The 19,113-nt window shown below is 55.2% G+C and overlaps 2 protein-coding genes across 4 annotated transcripts in view; both read right to left on the bottom strand.

The window, feature by feature from the left end:
- Positions 1-4,535, bottom strand: part of dapk1 (death-associated protein kinase 1) — a 37,013-nt gene extending 32,478 nt beyond the window's left edge. The window contains exons 1-2 of the mRNA XM_030103918.1: positions 4,206-4,535; positions 3,395-3,608 (exon numbers count right to left, since the gene is read on the bottom strand). Coding sequence (XP_029959778.1) covers positions 3,395-3,456 — 62 coding nt within the window. The 5' untranslated portion in view covers positions 3,457-3,608; positions 4,206-4,535. The remainder of the gene's footprint in view (positions 1-3,394; positions 3,609-4,205) is intronic.
- Positions 4,536-6,723: 2,188 nt separating this feature from the next.
- The window catches only part of LOC115397564 (phospholipid-transporting ATPase ID-like), a 33,553-nt gene continuing 21,163 nt past the window's right edge, over positions 6,724-19,113 (bottom strand). The window contains exons 5-26 of one of the 3 annotated variants that reach the window (XM_030103920.1): positions 17,128-17,226; positions 16,485-16,546; positions 15,339-15,411; positions 15,124-15,194; positions 14,960-15,042; positions 13,994-14,152; positions 13,807-13,895; positions 13,511-13,704; positions 13,215-13,423; positions 12,827-12,870; positions 12,383-12,737; positions 12,199-12,314; positions 11,824-12,100; positions 11,631-11,736; positions 11,414-11,555; positions 11,045-11,228; positions 10,713-10,936; positions 10,564-10,647; positions 10,228-10,473; positions 9,993-10,131; positions 9,742-9,872; positions 6,724-8,808 (exon numbers count right to left, since the gene is read on the bottom strand). In XM_030103920.1, the coding sequence (XP_029959780.1) occupies positions 8,476-8,808; positions 9,742-9,872; positions 9,993-10,131; positions 10,228-10,473; positions 10,564-10,647; positions 10,713-10,936; positions 11,045-11,228; positions 11,414-11,555; positions 11,631-11,736; positions 11,824-12,100; positions 12,199-12,314; positions 12,383-12,737; positions 12,827-12,870; positions 13,215-13,423; positions 13,511-13,704; positions 13,807-13,895; positions 13,994-14,152; positions 14,960-15,042; positions 15,124-15,194; positions 15,339-15,411; positions 16,485-16,546; positions 17,128-17,226 (3,420 nt within the window). In that variant the 3' untranslated portion in view covers positions 6,724-8,475. Of the gene's footprint in view, positions 8,809-9,741; positions 9,873-9,992; positions 10,132-10,227; positions 10,474-10,563; positions 10,648-10,712; positions 10,937-11,044; positions 11,229-11,413; positions 11,737-11,823; positions 12,101-12,198; positions 12,315-12,382; positions 12,738-12,826; positions 12,871-13,214; positions 13,424-13,510; positions 13,705-13,806; positions 13,896-13,993; positions 14,153-14,959; positions 15,043-15,123; positions 15,195-15,338; positions 15,412-16,484; positions 16,547-17,127; positions 18,050-19,113 lie in introns of all 3 variants that reach the window. The other 2 variants (XM_030103921.1, XM_030103919.1) reach the window with 2 other exon arrangements.

Below are 19,113 nucleotides of genomic sequence, written 5' to 3'. Positions count from 1 at the left end.
ACGGTTCTTGCTGAGCAGGACGTCCACAGATGGACCAGCCGTCCCACAGCAGCAGCTCCTGCTTCGTTTCCTGAAGCAGTCCGGAGACTCGGAGCTGAACTAAATCAGGTTTTCTCCTCTCAGCGAAACTGCAGCAAAGAATGACTCAAGAAATCTGGTGGTTTGAAGAAGGACTTTTTGTCTTCTGCTCCACAAACAAACAAAAAACCCACAACAAGAAGCTGAATGATGAAATATTTCACAATGGCAGCGGGTGTTCCTGTGGCGCCTGTCTTCAATCCAACGTATTACACAAACTGCACACCACGCCGAAACGTGACCTGCAGAGTAAAGGATTCTCTCAAGCCCCGCCCCCTCCCTCACTGCTGTCCACACTTCAGTCTTCTCAGTGTTAAAGACTGTTTCTGCTCTGGAGAGGACAGACAGGAGCCCCGGCCGGCAGACTGGCAGGATTCATGAGGCGCCTGACCCGAAAACAGCCCGACTGTCCTGAACGCACCGCCGGAGCAGCCGTCAGGCGGCTAACGGCTAAGCTAACAGTTCACTGACCCCGACACGCCGGTAGCTAACGGCTAAGCTAACGGTGTGTTGTGCACAGCACAACAGGTTGTGTGGCTGCTAGCAAATGTAAACGCAGGGACTGAGCGGCTAAGCTAGTAGGCCAACGTAAGTGGCTAAGCTAATATGCTAACAACAGGCCGACGCCACTGTCGATACTCGATCACGTGCAATTTGTCATCGTCAAACAACATTTCCGATTCTATCGCAGACGATCTGTACGGCGTACGTCTACGCAGACGCTGCGACACGCGGCGGACGACCTGCTGGTCCGGACTCCAGAGCTTCAGCGGCCGAACGGCGGCAACGCTCCGACATCTAGAACCGTCCGGACTCTACGTCCACACTTTAACCTTCAGGAAGAAGAAAACACAGCAAAAGAAGAGGAACTGAAACTTTCTAACACACACACACAGACACACACACAGACACACACACAGACACACACACACAGACACACACACAGACACACAGACACACAGACACACAGACACACAGACACACACACACACACACACACACACACACACACACACACACACACACACACACACACACACACACACACACACACAGACACAGACACACAGACACACAGACACACAGACACACAGACACACAGACACACACACACACACACACACACACACACACACACACACGAAATCTGAGCTATTTAACGTCTGTTAGCCATTTTCGCTTCTTGCTAGCTGTTTCTCGTGTTTTCAGAAACGGAGTTCGAAGAACAAACTAAACCTGAGAGGCTGCTCTTCTGCTTCACCTGGTTCGCAGGACCATCGGACCCTCGGCGCCGCGAAGTTCCGGCGTTTTCACTGGAACTGGTTGCCGTGGAAACGGGCCCCGACTCTCCTCTCTGCTGCCTCCTTCACCAGGAAGTCATTTTGTATATTTTATCAGCCGGAAAACTATGAAACCGTGCTTTTAATTTGACAGTCACGCTTTCAGACTTTCTGGAAACAGTCTGATGTGTGAGTGAAGTGGAAAGAGTCCCGGAGCCAGTTGGACCTGATGGTGAGTCACGGCGGCGTCCAGTCGCTCCACGGCGGCTCCTGTTAGTCCGGAGGAACCGGAACCAACGGCGGAGGAACCAGTGAGATACCCAGAACCATCCAGCAACCTGCCTCATCCTCAGGCTGCCTCCTCACACACGGGGGGACGGGGGACGGGGGGACGGGGGGAGAAGACGCACGGCGACGGCATCAAACGGTCAATAAATCTCGCCGGAGAGAAGGAATCCACACTGACAGCAGTGCATTATGGGTCGCATTAATCACAGCTTATCACACACTCTCACAGCTGGAGGGTGTGTGTGTGTGTGTGTGTGTGTGTGTGTGTGTGTGTCCCACGTCAAAGCAGCACTCATGAGATAAACACTCGAACGCGGTTCGGTTTCCACGGCGACGGCGTTCCAGCGGAACGTGACGCGGTTCCTCCTCCTGGAAGCTGACCCGATCTCCATGAAACCCGCACCACCTTCGGACCATGACGGACCAGGACCAGGACCAGGACCAGGACCAGGACCAGGGACCAGGACCAGGACCAGGACCAGGTGAGTTCAGGTTCTTTATGATCAGAACCTCCTGGAGGGACCAGTGGAACCAGCCCACACGTCACCATGGCAACTGGGACAAACACCTCCTGGAGGACGGGCTTTCAGGCCCTGGTCCAGGTCCAGGTTCTCCTGGTCCAGGCCCTGGTCCTCCTGGTCCAGGCTCTGGTCCAGGTCCAGGTTCTCCTGGTCCTGGTCCTCCTGGTCCAGGTTCTCCTGGTCAAGGTTCTCCTGGTTCAGGTTCTCCTGGTCCAGGTTTTCCTGGTCCAGGTTCTGGTCCTGGTCCAGGTCCTCCTGGTCCAGGTCCAGGCTCTGGTCCTGGTCCTCCTGGTCCAGGTCCTCCTGGTCCAGGTCCAGGCTCTGGTCCTGGTCCAGGTCCTCCTGGTCCAGGTCCAGGCTCTGGTCCTGGTCCAGGCTGTGGTCCAGGCTCTGGTCCTGGTCCAGGCTGTGGTCCAGGTTCTCCTGGTCCAGGTCCAGGCTCTGGTCCTGGTCCAGGCTGTGGTCCAGGCTCTGGTCCTGGTCCAGGCTGTGGTCCAGGTTCTCCTGGTCCAGGTCCAGGCTCTGGTCCTGGTCCAGGCTGTGGTCCAGGTTCTGGTCCTGGTCCAGGCTGTGGTCCAGGCTCTGGTCCTGGTCCAGGCTGTGGTCCAGGTTCTCCTGGTCCAGGTGCGTTCATGTTCCCTTCCTTCTTGCTGCAGCTCTAACATGTCTAGAACCCTGAAGCCAGACGTTCCCGTCAGGTTCCTGTTCCCTGATATCAACATTTAGACACTTCGCGTTCCAGAAGAAGCTTCAGTTTTTCGTTCCCTCGCTGTGCAGCCAGTTCTATGTTCCCTTGCAGTCAGTGTGACGTTCCCTCAGATCCCCTCTCATCCTGTTCCCTCATGTCTCACATTCCTGTAGAACCGACGGAATCTCTACGGCACTAACAGAACTTCTGCATCGTCAAACACTTCAGCAAGTTTCCACGTTCCTTCAGGGAACTTTTTCATGTTCCCCGATATCGACGTTGAGCAATAACATTTGCGTTCCCTCGCAGTAGCGCTGCACTGCCGGTGGTGGTTTCTGAGGCTTTGAGTTCCTGCAGCAGAACTCTGAGTTCCCTCCCAGAGCTTCGCCATCACAGCAGTCCATGCTTCGTCCAAAACAGGAGCGGAGCAGTGGCACAATCAAAGCGGCAGAACTCCATGAACTGACTGGAAGCAGGATCTGGTTCCAGCAGAACCCGGCGGAACCCGGGGAAACCCGGCGGAATCCGGCGGAACTCACCTCCCCAGCTCGTCTCCGATCTCATAGATGTCCTCCACGTTCTCGGGGTTGAAGACAGTCATGTTGGCCGTGGTTCCCCGCCGCTTCACGGCGGAACCATCCCCTCACCAGAACCCGGTCCTGGCAGCGTGGCGGCCGCCGAGCCGCCTCCTCATGCCGGGTCTCCGGGGTCGGGGTCGGGTTCTGGACCGGCCCCGACACGATCGGCTGGGATCTATAGAGAGAAGAAGTACACAAGTACATACCGCATAGAGTCAAGACCAAGACCAGAGACCGAGACAAGACCAGGACCGAAGGATCCCAATACCAAGACCGAGACAAGACCAAGACCAGAGACTGAGACCAAGACCAGAGACCAGGGGATCCCAAGACCAAGACCAAGACCAAGACCAAGACAAGACCAAGACCAGAGACCGAGACCGATACAAGAAGATCCCAAAACCAAGACCAGAGCCGTTCCAGACCAGACTTTAGGAGCTGAGACTGAGTCCGGACCATTATCTAACAGCAGACCCTCCTGGGGGGGGGGGGGGGCTCAGGAAACACAAGGAGCCGCAGGATGGACACACTCCCGGTCACGACTCCCGGAGCGGCTCCCTCTCCCCCACATAGCAGCCGGTGCAGCCCCGGGAGACCCGCTCCTGTCCCCGGTGCAGCCTCCCCGGTTCCCCCCGCCTCATCCTGACCCGGGCGGACCCGGACAGGTGTCTCCGGCTCCTGGAAGCCCCCCTTCCTCCTCATCCTCCTCCTCCCCCCACATCCAACCACAGCACACCGCCAGGCAGCCCGGCTCAGCCGGCTCGGGACCCACCTGTCTCTCCGGTCCCGGTTCTCCGTCTGCAGGCGGAGCGGACCGAGCGTTAGCCGGAGGCTGCGTGTCCTCCCCCCGCCTCCGCCTCCACCCCTCCGCCTCCTCCCTCCCGAAACTGACAGAAAAACGGAGGATCGCCGTGGGAATCCGTGCGCGGGGGGCCGCCGCCGCCCCGGTGCTGGCCGGGGCTGCAGGCGGTCCGTGCCGGGGCCAGGTGAGGCGGGCCGGGCTCGGCTGGGCTCGGCGGGGCTCGGCTCGGCTCGGCTCGGCTCGGCTGCTGGACTCTGGAACACTCGCCTCCTCGAACGGAAGAAACCTTCGTTAACAATGTGAGGCAGTCTGGTTCCTGGCGCTGCGTTCAAGGCGCGCCAGGAAAATCAGAGAAAGGAGCGTGCGAGGGCGGAGGACGGAGCGCAGCGTTCCTTCAGGGCTCATTTAACCAGCAGAGCGTCAGAAAGAACCATCACAGTAGCAACACTCCATTAAGATGAATTCACTCACACAGATTCACCGCGTTTCGACCAGAGATTTGAGCATAATTTAATTTTCCGACGGGAAAGCCGTAATTCCCGAGCTTTGGTGCGCCGTGAATGCAGCGTCGCTCTTTTCGCTGGAGGAGCGGCTGCAGTCGCAGGAGGGCAGCAAACCTTTCACAACATTTCACTTTTATCACTTCAGAATCAGCCTTCTTGCTGTTAAAAATTGGCAGCTTTATTCATCTTATTGCTCTAGTTCGGAAAATATCAAATCGGCAAAGCAAAACAGTAAATATCCCATGCAGGGAGTCCCTCCCAGCATGCAAGAAGAACCGCCCCTGTCTGGTTGATCTACGGCCAAGCAAACTTCACAAATGAGAGCAGGAGGTCCTGCTGACCCCGCTGACCCCCAGTGACCCTGAGAGACGGCGAAGTGCTGATCGCCTGAGCGAGACGGCGAGACGAGGTCGTCCGAGTCATCGTTTGTTCTGCGATCGTCTGAGGCGCCGTTCCGTTCCGGTTCCCCCTCTGGAGTCGGCAGAACGGCGGCAGAGAAGACAACTCCGGCCTCGCTTCCACCACAGTGACCTCCAGAGAAAACGCAAACCTCTGAGAACGACCTCCGACTCCGTCTCCACGGAAACAAGGGAGAACACAACTTTAGTAGAGGGTGGACAACATGGCGGCGTTCTGCCACGTTCTGCCACTTGTGTTCAGGTGTGTGCTCTAGTGTGTGTTCCGGTGTGTGTCCTGGTGTGTGTTGTAGTGTGTGTTCTGGAGTGTTCTGGAGTGTTCTGGAGTGTTCTGGGATGTGACTGATGCACGTCGAGGCTGGACCGGCGGAGAACCTGAGACCAGTTTGAAAAAGTCAGAGATGAAATAATGAATGTGATCAAATCGAAGATGCCATGACGGAGCGGCTCAGACTCCCTCCGTCAGGAGCCCGGCCGTCCTGACGGAGGCGTGCTGCCAGCCTCTCCAGGGTGGAGCAGGGTGGAGCATTCCTCCGTCCGCTTCCTGCTGTTTCTCTGCTGCAATCAGGAGTTTTGAAACTGCAGCTTCAGTCTTGCTAAAGTCTGTTTGTCTGAGGAGGAGCTCCGAGGAGGAGCGACACCTCCACCCTGAAGCTCCGAGGAGGAGCGACACCTCCACCCTGAAGCTCCGAGGAGCGACACCTCCACCCTGAAGCTCCGAGGAGCGACACCTCCACCCTGAAGCTCCGAGGAGGAGCGACACCTCCACCCTGAACCAAGCTCCGATCAGCAACACCTGGTACATCCTACTGCTACTGCTTCCAGGACCGGGGCCAGTAACGACAACCTTCATGCTGATGTGTGTGTGTGTGTGTGTGTGTGTGTGTGTGTGTGTGTGTGTGTGTGTGTGTGTGTGTGTGTGTGTGTGTGTGTGTGTGTCAGGCCAGCTTCCACTGGTGAAACATGAAGCTACTGCTGAAGTGAAGTAACGCTGTAATACCGGGACCTTCCAGCAGGGGGCGATGATGGTTTCAAAAAGAGCCCGAGTCTGATTAGAACCCATCAGAACCCACCAGAACCCACCAGAACCCACCAGAACCCATCAGAACCCACCAGAACCCACCAGAACTCGTTGAAGAGCGGTGAATGTCAGAGTGTGAATAACTACATTAAATCCTGGACCCAGACCAGGTTCTGGTCTCCGTCTCTGGTTCTTCTGGACCAGATTCTGATTTTCACACCAATCATCTGTTGATTTGATTTCAGGAGTATAAGTTCAGCATCGATTAGCAAATCACAGCACCTCCTCTGTCCACGTGATGAGGTCATGGACAGGCTGGACCAATCACATTACATCTGGTTTAATTTAATATAGTTAACGTGTGTCTGTTTACTCTTCACACATTTTAAGTAAAAATCATGTAAAATCATAAAAAATCAACATTTTTTCATTTGTCTTTTTTGAAAAAGTGGAGGTGCTGAACTGAAAACATTGAAAGTTGAGAAGAGAGCAGTGTAGAGTAGAGTAGAGTAAAACAGAGTAGAATACCACTGAAACAGTAGAAAGACTCAGATTCTTTCAGTTTTCTTTTAATGCAGTAAAAAATTGAAAGGTACAAAACAATAGAAATAGAATCAAGCTGGAAATGACTGTTTTTGGTGCAGCTTCAGTCGCCATGGCAGGACGTTTTAACGTCACACACAGGTCAATAGAGGTCAGAGGTCAGAGGTCTTCAGTCATCGTGTCGACGAGGTTGATCCGATTTCTGCTGGTGAGTAAAGAGGAAGTCAGTGATGAAGAGGAGGAGGAAGCATGAAAACTCCGCTGTGGACATTAGTATTTCACTGAGAAGTCGTTCAGGTCAACAGGTCTGATTGTCAAGACGTCCAAAAGCTTTTAACCAGAATCAAAACACGATTCTTTAACACAAAGCAAAACATGCAGCAATAAATGAGTCTGGGGTCTGAAGGAAGACCGACAGTCAGGAACTCCAGAGGAGACAGAGCAGCACTTCAGAAACCCTTAAAAACCCTTAAAAATTCTTGAAAACCCTTTAAAAACCGTCACCCAGATGTTGTAGTTTAGTCTTCTTTTAGCCATACCGTAAATCCTCTAATAATGACCTGTGTTCCATTAAAAGCCCGTCTGCTTTAATGACCGGGTGCGTGTCTGAAGAAAACTAATAAAAGCTGCCTCCCAATATAAGCCTGTTTTGTTTTTTTGTTTTTTTTTTTTGTCTTTTCTTTTTTCTGTGAAGCGCTACGGCGCTGTACTGACAGTAGTCTGTGCTACAGCGCCAGTCCGCCTGGTGTGGCGACTGTGTGTATTACACACGTCCGGTAAAAGTGGCGGAGGGACAGAAAACTTTAATTTTTTTCACATCGATTGAAAAAATAAAATCGAATTATTCGAATTAATTCGATATATCCCCCAGCTCTAAACTGCATTACTGACAAAAGATCTGTCTGCTCTTTTTGAAAATTTTAAATATAAGCGTCTCTCTTATAGATGCCTCCTTCCATTAAAAGACTGGTGCAGCTCCAGTTGAGACAAATAAAAGTCCCGGCTACTAGAAGAGGATTTACGGTATTTCGCTATTTTAGCCATTTTTAAAAAGTCTTTTAGCATTTTTTCATATAGTTTTTCTGCGCAGTTTTTTCACTTTGAGCAATTTTAGCAGTTTTACAGGGTTGGTCGTTTCAGTATTTCAATCATCTTTTCCAGTTCATGTTTTCTTTCATTCTGCAGCAGTGTTTTGCTCTTTTACCATCTCCTCTCCCACCCTGCTTAGAGCCACGGCGGGTTTTAGTCCTTTAATCCTCACACGACAGTTTAACTTGGAGCATCTCGGATATACGCTAACATAGCTAGCATAGCTAGCATAGCTAGCACAGCCTCTGACATTTCAGCCTCGTATAATCAGAATGATGTGAGGTAAAGTTGAGGTGATTCCTCTTTTCGCCGATCAATCGCCAGACTGTGGAACGAGGACCGACTGGACACTGCGAACCTGAAGCCAGAGGAGCAGCAGCCCGACGTCCAGAAACCTAAAACATGCTGGTGATTCCGATCCTGAGGCAGTAGAAATGTTGTCGTTAAAACACACGGTGGCGCCAGCGAGTTCCGGCGTCTCAAAGTTCCTTCAGGATTTAAACAGAACCGAAGGAAGCTGCAGAGCGATGTTCCTGTTTGGACCCCAGACGACGCTGCGGAGGCCGAACGCCTGTTGACGGTCCGCCACTCCGGCCTCGTCCAATCAGGGTTGGGCTTTTGGAAAAGCCCGAGAGTCTTCCCCGGGCTAGCGCGCAAACATGCTAGCGTCAGAGGCCGGGCTCGGCCATGGTCCTGTACATCTGCAGCGAGGTCACCTGCACGTCGGGCACCTTGGCGTTGTGTTGGCGCCCGGCGGGGCTGTACCCGGCGGAGCGGCCCATGGGGCTGAACCCGGCGGTGGCGCGGCCGACGAGGGCCGAGCCCGACGTGCGCGGCGTGGCGGCCGGGCGCCGCAGGAAGCGGCCCGATGTCACCAGGTCGCCGTAGCCCTGCGCGTGCGAGAAGGCGTAACCCGAGCGGCGGGAGCTGGTGCGGCGCATGCGGGCGCGGCGGGGGGGCGGCGGCGGCGTCGCCTTGGCCTGGCGCACCTTCAGCATCACCTGCAGCGTTTGGGAAAGGTCAAAGGTCAAAGAAGTGTTGACGTCACTCACATGCATTAACAGAGTCAAACCAACAAACAAGTCAAAGACTGATTCTTCCCCTCGGTTCAGTTCAGCTCTGAAAGTTTTAACCTTTAACTTTTTATAATCTGAGTGTTTTTATACTTGTCAGGATTCGACTGAGGAATCATCCGACGGGGGAGGAGTCTGTGTGTCTGTGTGTTTTCAACTTGTTCCTGAACTGAGTAAAATACCACCATCGACCAGCAGGTGTCACTGAATGACAAGAGGAAGCAGCTACAGCCAGAGAAGAGGAAGGGTCAGCTGAGGGAGAAGAGACGCAGCTGCAGGAACAGGAACAGCTGCAGAAACAGAAACAGCTGCAGAAACAGGAACAGCTGCAGAAACAGGAACAGCTGCAGAAATAGGAACAGCCGCAGAAACAGAGACAGCTGCAGGAACAGGAACAGCTGCAGAAACAGAAACAGCTGCAGAAACAGAAACAGCTGCAGAAACAGAGACAGCTGCAGAAACAGGAACAGCTGCAGAAACAGAGACAGCTGCAGAAACAGAAACAGCTGCAGAAACAGAGACAGCTGCAGGAACAGAGACAGCTGCAGAAACAGGAACAGCTGCAGAAACAGAGACAGCTGCAGAAACAGAAACAGCTGCAGAAACAGAGACAGCTGCAGGAACAGAAACAGCTGCAGAAACAGGAACAGCTGCAGAAACAGAAACAGCTGCAGAAACAGAAACAGCTGCAGAAACAGAGACAGCTGCAGAAACAGGAACAGCTGCAGAAACAGGAACAGCTGCAGAAACAGGAACAGCTGCAGAAACAGCTCAGTGAGGAAGAGACTCTGGTCCAACGTCTCTCAAATTAGAGATGAGAGACTTTATTATCTGTGGGGGGGGGGGGGCCTCTGGCCGGACCTTGTCGTTGATGGTGGGCCGGAGCTGCAGGGACAGGAAGCGGAGCGTCACCACCGGGAGGAGGCAGAGGATGGAGGTGAGCAGGATGGTGAGCCAGGCACCGGGCTGGTTCAGGGCGTTCCGGCCTGTTCCTGCACACACACACACACACACACACACACACACACACACACACACACACACACACGCTCAGAGCTGCTGACGCTGACGTACGTGGCGGCATGACGCAGGGCCGACCGCGGCGGACTGACCGATGAAGTGGAACGCCGACGGCAGCGCCAGGAACAGCCCGTCGCTGTACATGGTGAAGGTGACGGCGAAGTACATGGCCAGGCTGCCCACCACGAAGAACGTGTTCACCGCCGTCCAGAACGCCATCTCCAGCCCCAGCTGCACACACACACACACACACACATACACACACACTGAGCCGGGGGTCAAGGGTGCAGGGGGTTGGAGGTCGCCCCAGGGCGGCGCTCCGGGTACCTGGATGGTGACGACGAACAGCAGGCAGGTCTGCGTGAGCAGGGCGAAGGACTGGTAGTCGGCGGCGTCCTTCCCGTCGTGGCGCACCGAGTCGAGCACGGCGGCGTACGGCACGAAGAAGAGCACCAGCGAGCTGTAGCAGCTGTGCAGCGCGCACCTGAAGAACGCCGCCTTGCTGAAGTAGAGGTTGAGCTGCCCGGGAACGTAGAGCTGGGGGTGCTGGAAGCTCCAGGCGTCGTTCACGTCCTGGCCAGCAGGGGGAGACACACACACACACACACTCCCTTCACACACCGTCACAGTGAACTCATCCATCCGGCCAACCAGAAGCCGTACCTGGTCGAACAGGCTCATCCCGAGCACCGGCAGCGCCGTGTACACCAGGTTGTACAGCGTGATGAACCACTCGTCGTACACCGTCTGAAACACACAGGCGGCGTCCGTCGGTCACGGCTCGCAGACGGACGGGCCGGCCGTCGTCTCACCTGCGCCGAGAAGCCGCAGAAGAAGGCGAACCAGAAGTGGACGAAGGTGAAGGTGAAGTTCTTGTAGAAGAAGTAGCGCAGGAACTTGCACATGCGCAGGTAGGACCAGCGGCCGTGGACCAGCAGGAGGCGCTGCAGGAAGCGGAACTGCGCGAAGGAGAAGTCGCTGGACAGGACGGCCTGCATGCCCTCCTGCCCCGAGATGCCCACGCCGATGTGGGCCGCTGTGGAGGAGGAGGCAATTCAGTCGTATGCTACAAGTTGACACGTCAGTGGGCGGAGCCAGTGGGAGTGAACTTCCTGAAACCCCTCAGCCCGGCGGCCGGCCTCACCTCGGATCATGCTGACGTCGTTGGCTCCGTCCCCGATGGCCAGAGTCACCGCCCGCTTGTACGTCTTGACCAGCTCCACCACCTGGGCCTTCTGCAGCGGCGTCACCCGGCAGCAGATCACCGCCCGGCACAGGCAGGCCGTCCGCAGGAAGTCCCGCTCCACGCCGCGCTCCAGGGCGTAGGCCTAAGGACGGAGGGGGCATTACTGAGGATGGAGGGGGGCGGTACCGAGGACAGAGCGGGACGGTACTGAGGACAGAGCTGGACGGTACCGAGGACAGAGGGGGGCGGTACCGAGGACAGAGGGGGGCGGTACCGAGGACAGAGCGGGACGTCACTGAGCGCCGTCGTCAGCACAGAGGGACGTACCAGACTGTGTCCGTTGATCACCAGGCCGTACTCCCCGTTCGCCGTCTCGTCCGCCATCACAGTCGCATCTTTACCCAGAACCCCGTCCGGCAGGAGCGAGTCGGCGGCGGCGGTGTCCAGTCGCATGGCGGTCTGAGCGTCTCTGCTCAGCCAGAGGACAGAAAGGCTCAGCGCCCGGCGGGCGGCGGGCGGAGGAAGTGGTGTTTCCGGAACTGACCTCAGCTCACGCCGCACGTCGTCCAGAGAGTTCCCCGACACCACGAACACCTCCTTCATCTCCTCACGCAGCAGGTTGCAGGAGTAGCCGATGTTCTCCGCCGTCTCTGCCGCAGCGGAACGTCAACAGACCATCAGGACTCGAACGCCGTCTGACCGGCGGAACACCCGGAACGCCCCGGCTTCCCGCTCACCCTGCTTGTCGCCCGTCAGGACCCAGATCTTGATGTCGGCTTTGGACAGCTGCTCGATGGTCTGAGGGACTCCGTCCTGCAGCTTGTCCTCGATGGCCGTCGCCCCCAGCAGCAGCAGGTCCGTCTCCACCTCCTCGTACAGCTGGTCCAGCTGGTCCTCCCGGTCCTCCAGCACCGTGCTGGCCTCGTGATGGCGCCGTCTCCAGTCCCTGAAGTAGTCCTCGTCCAGGTGCTTGTAGGCCAGCGCCAGAGTCCGCAGACCCTCCCCGGCAAACTCCTGCACGGCGGCACACAGACAAGACTTCCTGGATTTACCCAACCCGAGGCGAGGAGACAGAGCGTCCGGAGGGACAGAGGGACAGCGGGGGGACGGACGTTGAGGTGCTCGGTGGTCACGTCCATCAGCTTGCTGCAGGACGGATCCAGACGCTCGTAGATGATGGTGTCGGCTCCTTTGCAGTAGAGACACAGCTTCCCCTCCGGACTGCGCACTGCAAACAGACAGAAGGCTGTTCCACGTTCTCCAAGGAACCGTTCCCTCAGTGCGGCGCTCTCATACCGATGACGGACATCCTCTTGCGGACGTTGTTGAAGTCCAGGATGGCCAGCAGCTCGTAGCGGCGCTGCTGCCCCATCTCCACGATGGAGATGCTGTCCGGCGTTCGCGAGCGGAACACAAAGCCGAAGTTCCTGGCGGCGGTCACCAGAGCGCCCTCGTCCGGAGACTGGGCCTGGTAGAACAGCTCGCCCTCCGTTTTCTCCTCCGCCATGACGGTGTGGCACAGCGCCAGCAGCCGGAAGAAGGCCTGCACCTCCGGCTGCTCCTGCTTCACCGCCTCCACCAGGGCGTGGTCGTGGAAGGTGAAGCGCGGGTCGGCCAGCCGGTTGAAGGAGAAGTCCACCGTCTCCGTGTGCTGCGGAGACAAGAGGGAGGTGGCGGCGTCAGGAACACAGAACCCCAAGCGGTGAGGAGAACAGTCGGTCCACGCTCGGCGGTCCTCACCTCGGTGACCTCCACCCGCTGGCCCGTGTAGTCGTAAACGTCTCCTGCAGAGAGGAAGACGCTGAGTCAAGAGGTGGATTCTGGCCGGCGCTGCAGATAAACCTGGTCCTGCGAGAACTGGCTCAGGTACCAGTCTAGCTACTTTTCCAAGAACCGATACCGAGTAACTGAAGCAGAGTTCATACTCCATACCAAAATGATCTGTGCATCTGAATGACCTCCAGACACCTGTGTTGGGACCTGGGATCAAAGACCTGAGACCTGAGACCTTGGACTAGAGACCTGGAAAGTGGGACCTGGGATCTGAGACCTGGTACCAGACACCAGGGACCTGAGACCTGGGACCACCTTCCTAAAATTCACCGGTGGTCCTGGTCTGGACTCTCACCGTAGGACTTCCCGTTGATGGAGCACTTGTTGAAGGTCATGATGTTCTGGGTGAGCGTTCCGGTTTTGTCGCTGAAGACGTACTTGATCTGGCCCAACTCCTCGTTCAGCGTGGTGGTCCGGGCCTCGGCCGGGGTGTCGTTCCGAGCGTAGTACATCTTCCGGTCCCACTCGATGTAAAAGCTGTTCCCCAGCCGGATGAGCTCAACGCTGAAACCGGAGCAGAGAACCTTCACAGCTGGGACGCCGAGGCCCCGCCCCCCGGAGCTGGTCAGGGTCACAGCCTCCCCACACTACCTGACGTAGAGCGAGATGGGCACCACTGTGTTGAGGATGATGACGTAGGACCAGAAGGTGAGGAAGGCGGAGAACCCAGGGCCGTTCCCGTCCAGCGGCGGCAGGAAGGCGGTGAACGACGAGCCCTTGTTCCGCTCCCAGAACAGGTTCCCCAGGGCGAGCACGGCGCACATGAAGGCCAGGAAGCCGAAGATCTGAGGAGGAGGACGGTCCGAGTCAGAGGGAGAACCACCGAGGAAGGTTTGCAGCTGTTTCTCTTTGCTGTAATTCGACACCAGCTTCATCAGTGGACTCACACAGAGGACCAGGACGTTCATCAGGCGGTCGATGCTGGTTCTCTTGAAGGTGCTCTTCCCACAGTTCTGCATCAGCTTGGTGTCCGGGCCTGGAACAGAAGAAGAGGGTGGAGCGGTGGTTCCGGCGTGGCGGCAGTGGCGGCGGCGGCAGTGTGGCAGCGCGGTGGTGGCGGAACGCGTCCCGGACCTCCGAACAGCACCAGGCCGAAGCACCACTCGGTGTTCCTCAGGGTACATCCTCGCAGAATCATCTTCTCGTTGTCCAGCGGGTATTTCTGGCCGCCGCAGCTCAGGGTCCCGGTGAAGCGGTCCAGACGGTTGTTGGGTGGCTCGCAGCGAACCTCGCCTGCAGGGGGGGATGGAACCACATGGCTCAGTTTCAGTCCAGAAACCCGTTTCCATGGCAACTACTTCACCGAGAAGTGAAGGGATCTTTAAGGCTAAATCCTATTTCACCCCTCAGCCCTCCCCCTTGGCCCTTCCCCTTGGTTTTGCGTGTTCACGTGGGGGGGTAGGGGCCTCCCGATTGTCATTATGACGGAGAGGTAGGGGTAAGGGGGAGGGCTATACACCCCTCCAAACGGAGATTCTCCCGAGGCACACTCCAAACGGAGGGGTATGATCCAGTGGCGGCCGGTGGCGAGGGGCGCTTGTTTTGTCCGCCTACACCACGACTGGCGGGCAGGGTTAGTTGACTTCAGCATTGGCGGGAGCGCTTGTTTCCACACCCACGCATTCCAGGCGCATTCCAAACACAACAGACAGATGATTATTTTTAATAAACTTGTTTCTTCAACACTGTCCGCCACTCACGGTGTAGGCGGACAAAACAAGCGCTCCCGCTGTCGCCCCTCGCCACCGGCCGCCACTGGAAAGCCTTGCAAGATCAGCAAGATGGCAGCGTTTGCAACGAAAGAAGTTCAGAAAGGTAAGTATTTTCTCAATTAGTAAAGTTTTAAAATGTAAGAAAACATTCTTCGGCGAACAATTACAGCATCTGCGTACGTCATCGGCAGCGGCGACTACTGATGATGTACGTGATTGTCGAAGGCGTGTCGCAATTCGGAGGGGTTTACTTTCGGCCCTACCCCTTAGCACTCCGTTTCAAAGGGGGAGGGCTGAAAAGAGAAATGGGATTGGGCCTAAAACTCACCATTGAAGTCGGCCAGCTTCTCCACGTCGTCGCCCAGATCCCCGGTCACCGGCAGTGCCTGGCGTACCTTCAGGTTGGTTTCTCTGAGGACAGAGGAGAACGGTTCCTTAGCGGGTTCTGCGGGGCGGGTTCTCCTGGCAGCGCGGCGGGGAGGCGGGACCCACCCGTCCAGCTCGGCCGTCTCAATGTAGACCAGGTTCAGGGGTTCACTGCTGGACAGCAGCAGCAGGTCGGCCTGGAACCAGCAGGAGTTAGCAGAGGACAGAGAACCCGGAGAACCGGGAGAACCCAGAGAACCGGGAGAACCCAGAGAACCGGGAGAACCCGGAGAACCGGGAGAACCCAGAGAACCGGGAGAACCCAGAGAACGCTGACTCACCGTGACGAACTGGTTGTTCTCCAGCTTGATGATGTCCCCCACCTGGACGTCCATCCACTTCTCGCTGCGCAGCCTGTCCACAGGAAGCAGGCGGGTCAGGGCGTGTTGGCACAGCAGGAAGTCAGAGGTCAGAGGTCAGAGTTCATCCTCATACTGCCTCACCGCCTCTTCCTGCCAGTCTTCCTGGATTACTGCTGAGACGGGGCTCTGCACCGGCGGCGGTGGCGAAACAGGCCGTTTACAACCTTCACCGTTAATTCTGACGTTTCCATTCTAGTTCCACTTGGTTCTGTTCGGTTCTACTTGGTTCTACTCGGATCCACTAAGTTCTCCTTGGTTCTCCTGGACAGGAGCCAGAGGAACCCCTGGCGGTCGGGGGACAGACGCTGCAGACACACAGATTGTTTGGGTTTCTGACCGAGGTTCATCCTGTGGGGATTTCTCTGACACTGCTGTTGTTTTTTCCGGGTTTGAGTGTGTGTGTGTGTGTGTGTGTGCGTGTGTGCATGTGTGTGTGTGTTCTGTTTTTGGATCAACGATCTCAAATGAAAACACGACTCATTTGCTACGTCTGGAGTTTCCGTTTACAGGACAACACAACCGACTCCGTCTCCATGGAAACGGGTGCTCAGTGAACAGCAGTTCTGCACGTGCTCAGTAGAACGACAACCAGTAGACATGAAAATCTTCTGAAGCTAAAGCATTTCCACTGAAACGAAGACAGGAAGACAGGAAACCAAAGCCGAGCTGAAACGTTTTCCTCCATCATGACCCGAACATGGTTCTTCAGTCAACAAGTCTTCCCGGTTCTGACTGTTCCTCGCTGTGTTCTGCTGTGTGTCCTCCTGGTCCTGACCGTTCTTCGCTGTGTGTTCTGCTGTTGATGTGATTCCTGATATTTCAGGTACGTTGGAGTCGTACTCCGGATGCTTCACCGTGAAACGCGCCTCCAGTTCCCCAACCTGACGACAGTGAAGGGGACCCGGGACGTTACCCTGAGGAACACCTCCCCAGTAGAACCATGCGTTAATGCACCTGGGATGATAGAAAACCTGGAAGGTTCCTCTGAAGTGCAGAGAACAGAGGCCTGCTGGTCTACCTGAGGCGGGTTTCATGGATTCACAGAGACGGACGTGTGGAACTCACTTCCGGTCAATCAGGACCTGAACCCTCCGGTTGTTGACGCGGTTGTCGCTCCGGTGACGGTTCTAGAAGAAAGACACATGGTGAGTAACGGGCGGCGTTCCACTCCGCGTCCCCAGAAGGAAGGAGGCAGCCGGGTTCTCAGCGTGGCCGAAGGTTCCGGGTTCAGATATTCAGGATCTTGATCGTCTTGACAAACATCTTTTTATCTGGTTTCTGTTTGTACGTGAAAACTGGTCTTCCCCTTTTGGACTCGTGTTCAGACTGTTTGTACAGATGTCAATCCATCGATCAGGGGGAACGTTTGACTGAAACACCAGCAGAACCGAGGCTCTTGGTTCCAGCAGAGACGGCCGGACCGTCTCGGAACCGCCCCGGTACCAGAGGTCAGCTAAAGGCTCCGGTTCCTGATCTGGAACCGGCTGCATCGGTTCTCTGGTGGCTGAGCGACGTGGAACCAACACTCGTTTCAAGGACAAACAGTGAGCAGGGTTCTGAAATGGCGAGGACGGCTCGTCCGCAGTAAACAGGAAGTGAAATCAGAAGCTTCAGCGAAACGTGACTCGTCGCTAAAGGCGGCGGGCAGAAGGTCTGGTGGCAGAGGAGGAACAGCAGAACATCTGGTTCTCCTCACACACAGACTCACCAGGTCATCCGACGCGTCTTTGGCGGCGGTGAAGAGCAGAACCAGAACCAGAGGAACCACGGTGGTGAACCAGGACAGCGAGGAGATCTGGGGAATCAACTGGAGGACACAGGAGCGTTCAGCCAATCACAGCTCTTCCCTGGCTCCAGCAGCCGCAAGGGTCGAACCCGGGGGTCAGAGGTCAAACCTGGGGGTCATTAGCTTATCTTGGGGCCCGTTGGCCCGAACCCCGACTGTTCTTTTAGGACAAGCATTGAAGACAAGCATAACCAGCTGGCGTGGCTGCCAGTAAAAAGTATTAGAAATATTATAATTACAAGAACACCAGAAATACTCTATAATAACTTGACTTTCTTCAGTGATGTGCTTCAGCATTCTACCGTCAAACAGTTGAGGGACGTTTTCTGTTCAATGTCTGTCGATCCCGTCACACTCAGAGATGGGTGAATCTCACAGATGCACACAACTCATTTTTGTAAACAAATAAGACTATTTTTATTCACTCGAGAATAACATATGTAACTGGTTATTTAATATTGTATAATGGTGAGCTATTTCGTCTGTTTTGATATTGTTTTTGCTATTTTTGTTTTTGTGAATGTCGTCTTTGTTGAAGGTCGTGTTAATGTATCGTCGGTGTGAACGTTGCCTGTACATCCTGTTGTTGACGTGATGCTAAGTGTTGGTGCAGAAATATTTTTGATGAAGTTTAGACCCCAGGAAGAATAGCAACTGTTTTAACAGTAGCTAATGGGGATCTCAACAAAACAAACAAACAAACAAACAAACAAACCAGCTGACAGTTAATTCTCCATGAGCGAACAAAGAAAGGAAAAATCACTTTCGTTGGCAACAAAAACAAGTAGAAAACACCAATTAGGACACACACACACACACACACACACACACACACACACACACACTGGACACTGGAGCTCTCCTTGTTCTTCGTTCCTCCTCACTTCACTCGGACCCGGCTCCACTCAGACCCTCACCTCCACAGCTTTTGTTAATCAACGACCAGAACCGACTTCCTGCCGTCTCTGGAGTTCAGGACTCGAAGCGGACGGACTGTTTTAGGAACCTGAAGTGAAACTGGGCGGAGTGAACGCAGCCTGCGTCCTGAGAACAGCGTTCAGCCAGGATTTCAATACTTTCTCGTTCCTGGATGTCCCTGATTATCCAGACCTGGAAAACCCACAATGCTGAGCAAGTTAAAGGTTTTTATGGAACAGGGTGGATTTTCCCCTGTTGCTGTTACGTTTGGACAGGAAACCCGTCCTCACTGCAGAGCCAGCCGTGATCGGCTGCTCGGTTGGACAGAACAGGATGGACGGCCTGGAGACACTCTAATGAGCCAGACCGGTCCGGATCGGTCCGGATCGGTCCGGATCGGTCCGGATCGGTCCGACATGCCATCCCTGCTCTCATCTCTGTAGAGCAACGCCGCTGCTTCTCATACCATGATGCAACTTCCTGTCCCGGACCTGACACTTCCTCTTTTAACCGGCTCCATCCTGTTTGGTCCACGGCCAGAGGGGGACGGACGGACGTGTTCTGACAGATTACATGCTTTCAGAAAATATCAGTAAACGATTCATGTTTCAGAGGGAACCAGGCAGCCGAGCGTCAGTAACGCTCATGGCCGAAATGAACTGCGATAATCTGACGTTAGAGGAGAAAGATGCTCTATAATCTGATGTTAGAGGAGAAAGATGCTCTATAATCTGATGTTAGAGGAGGAAGATGCTCTATAATCTGATGTTAGAGGAGGAAGATGCTCTATAATCTGGTGTTAGAGGAGGAAGATGCTCTATAATCTAATGTTAGAGGAGGAAGATGCTCTATAATCTGATGTTAGAGGAGGAAGATGCTCTATAATCTAATGTTAGAGGAGGAAGATGCTCTATAATCTGATGTTAGAGGAGGAAGATGCTCCATAATCTGGTGTTAGAGGAGGAAGATGCTCTATAATCTGATGTTAGA

Source organism: Salarias fasciatus, chromosome 12, assembly GCF_902148845.1.
Source record: "Salarias fasciatus chromosome 12, fSalaFa1.1, whole genome shotgun sequence".
NCBI lineage: Eukaryota > Metazoa > Chordata > Actinopteri > Blenniiformes > Blenniidae > Salarias > Salarias fasciatus.
This window is presented reverse-complemented; position numbering and strand designations above follow the sequence as displayed.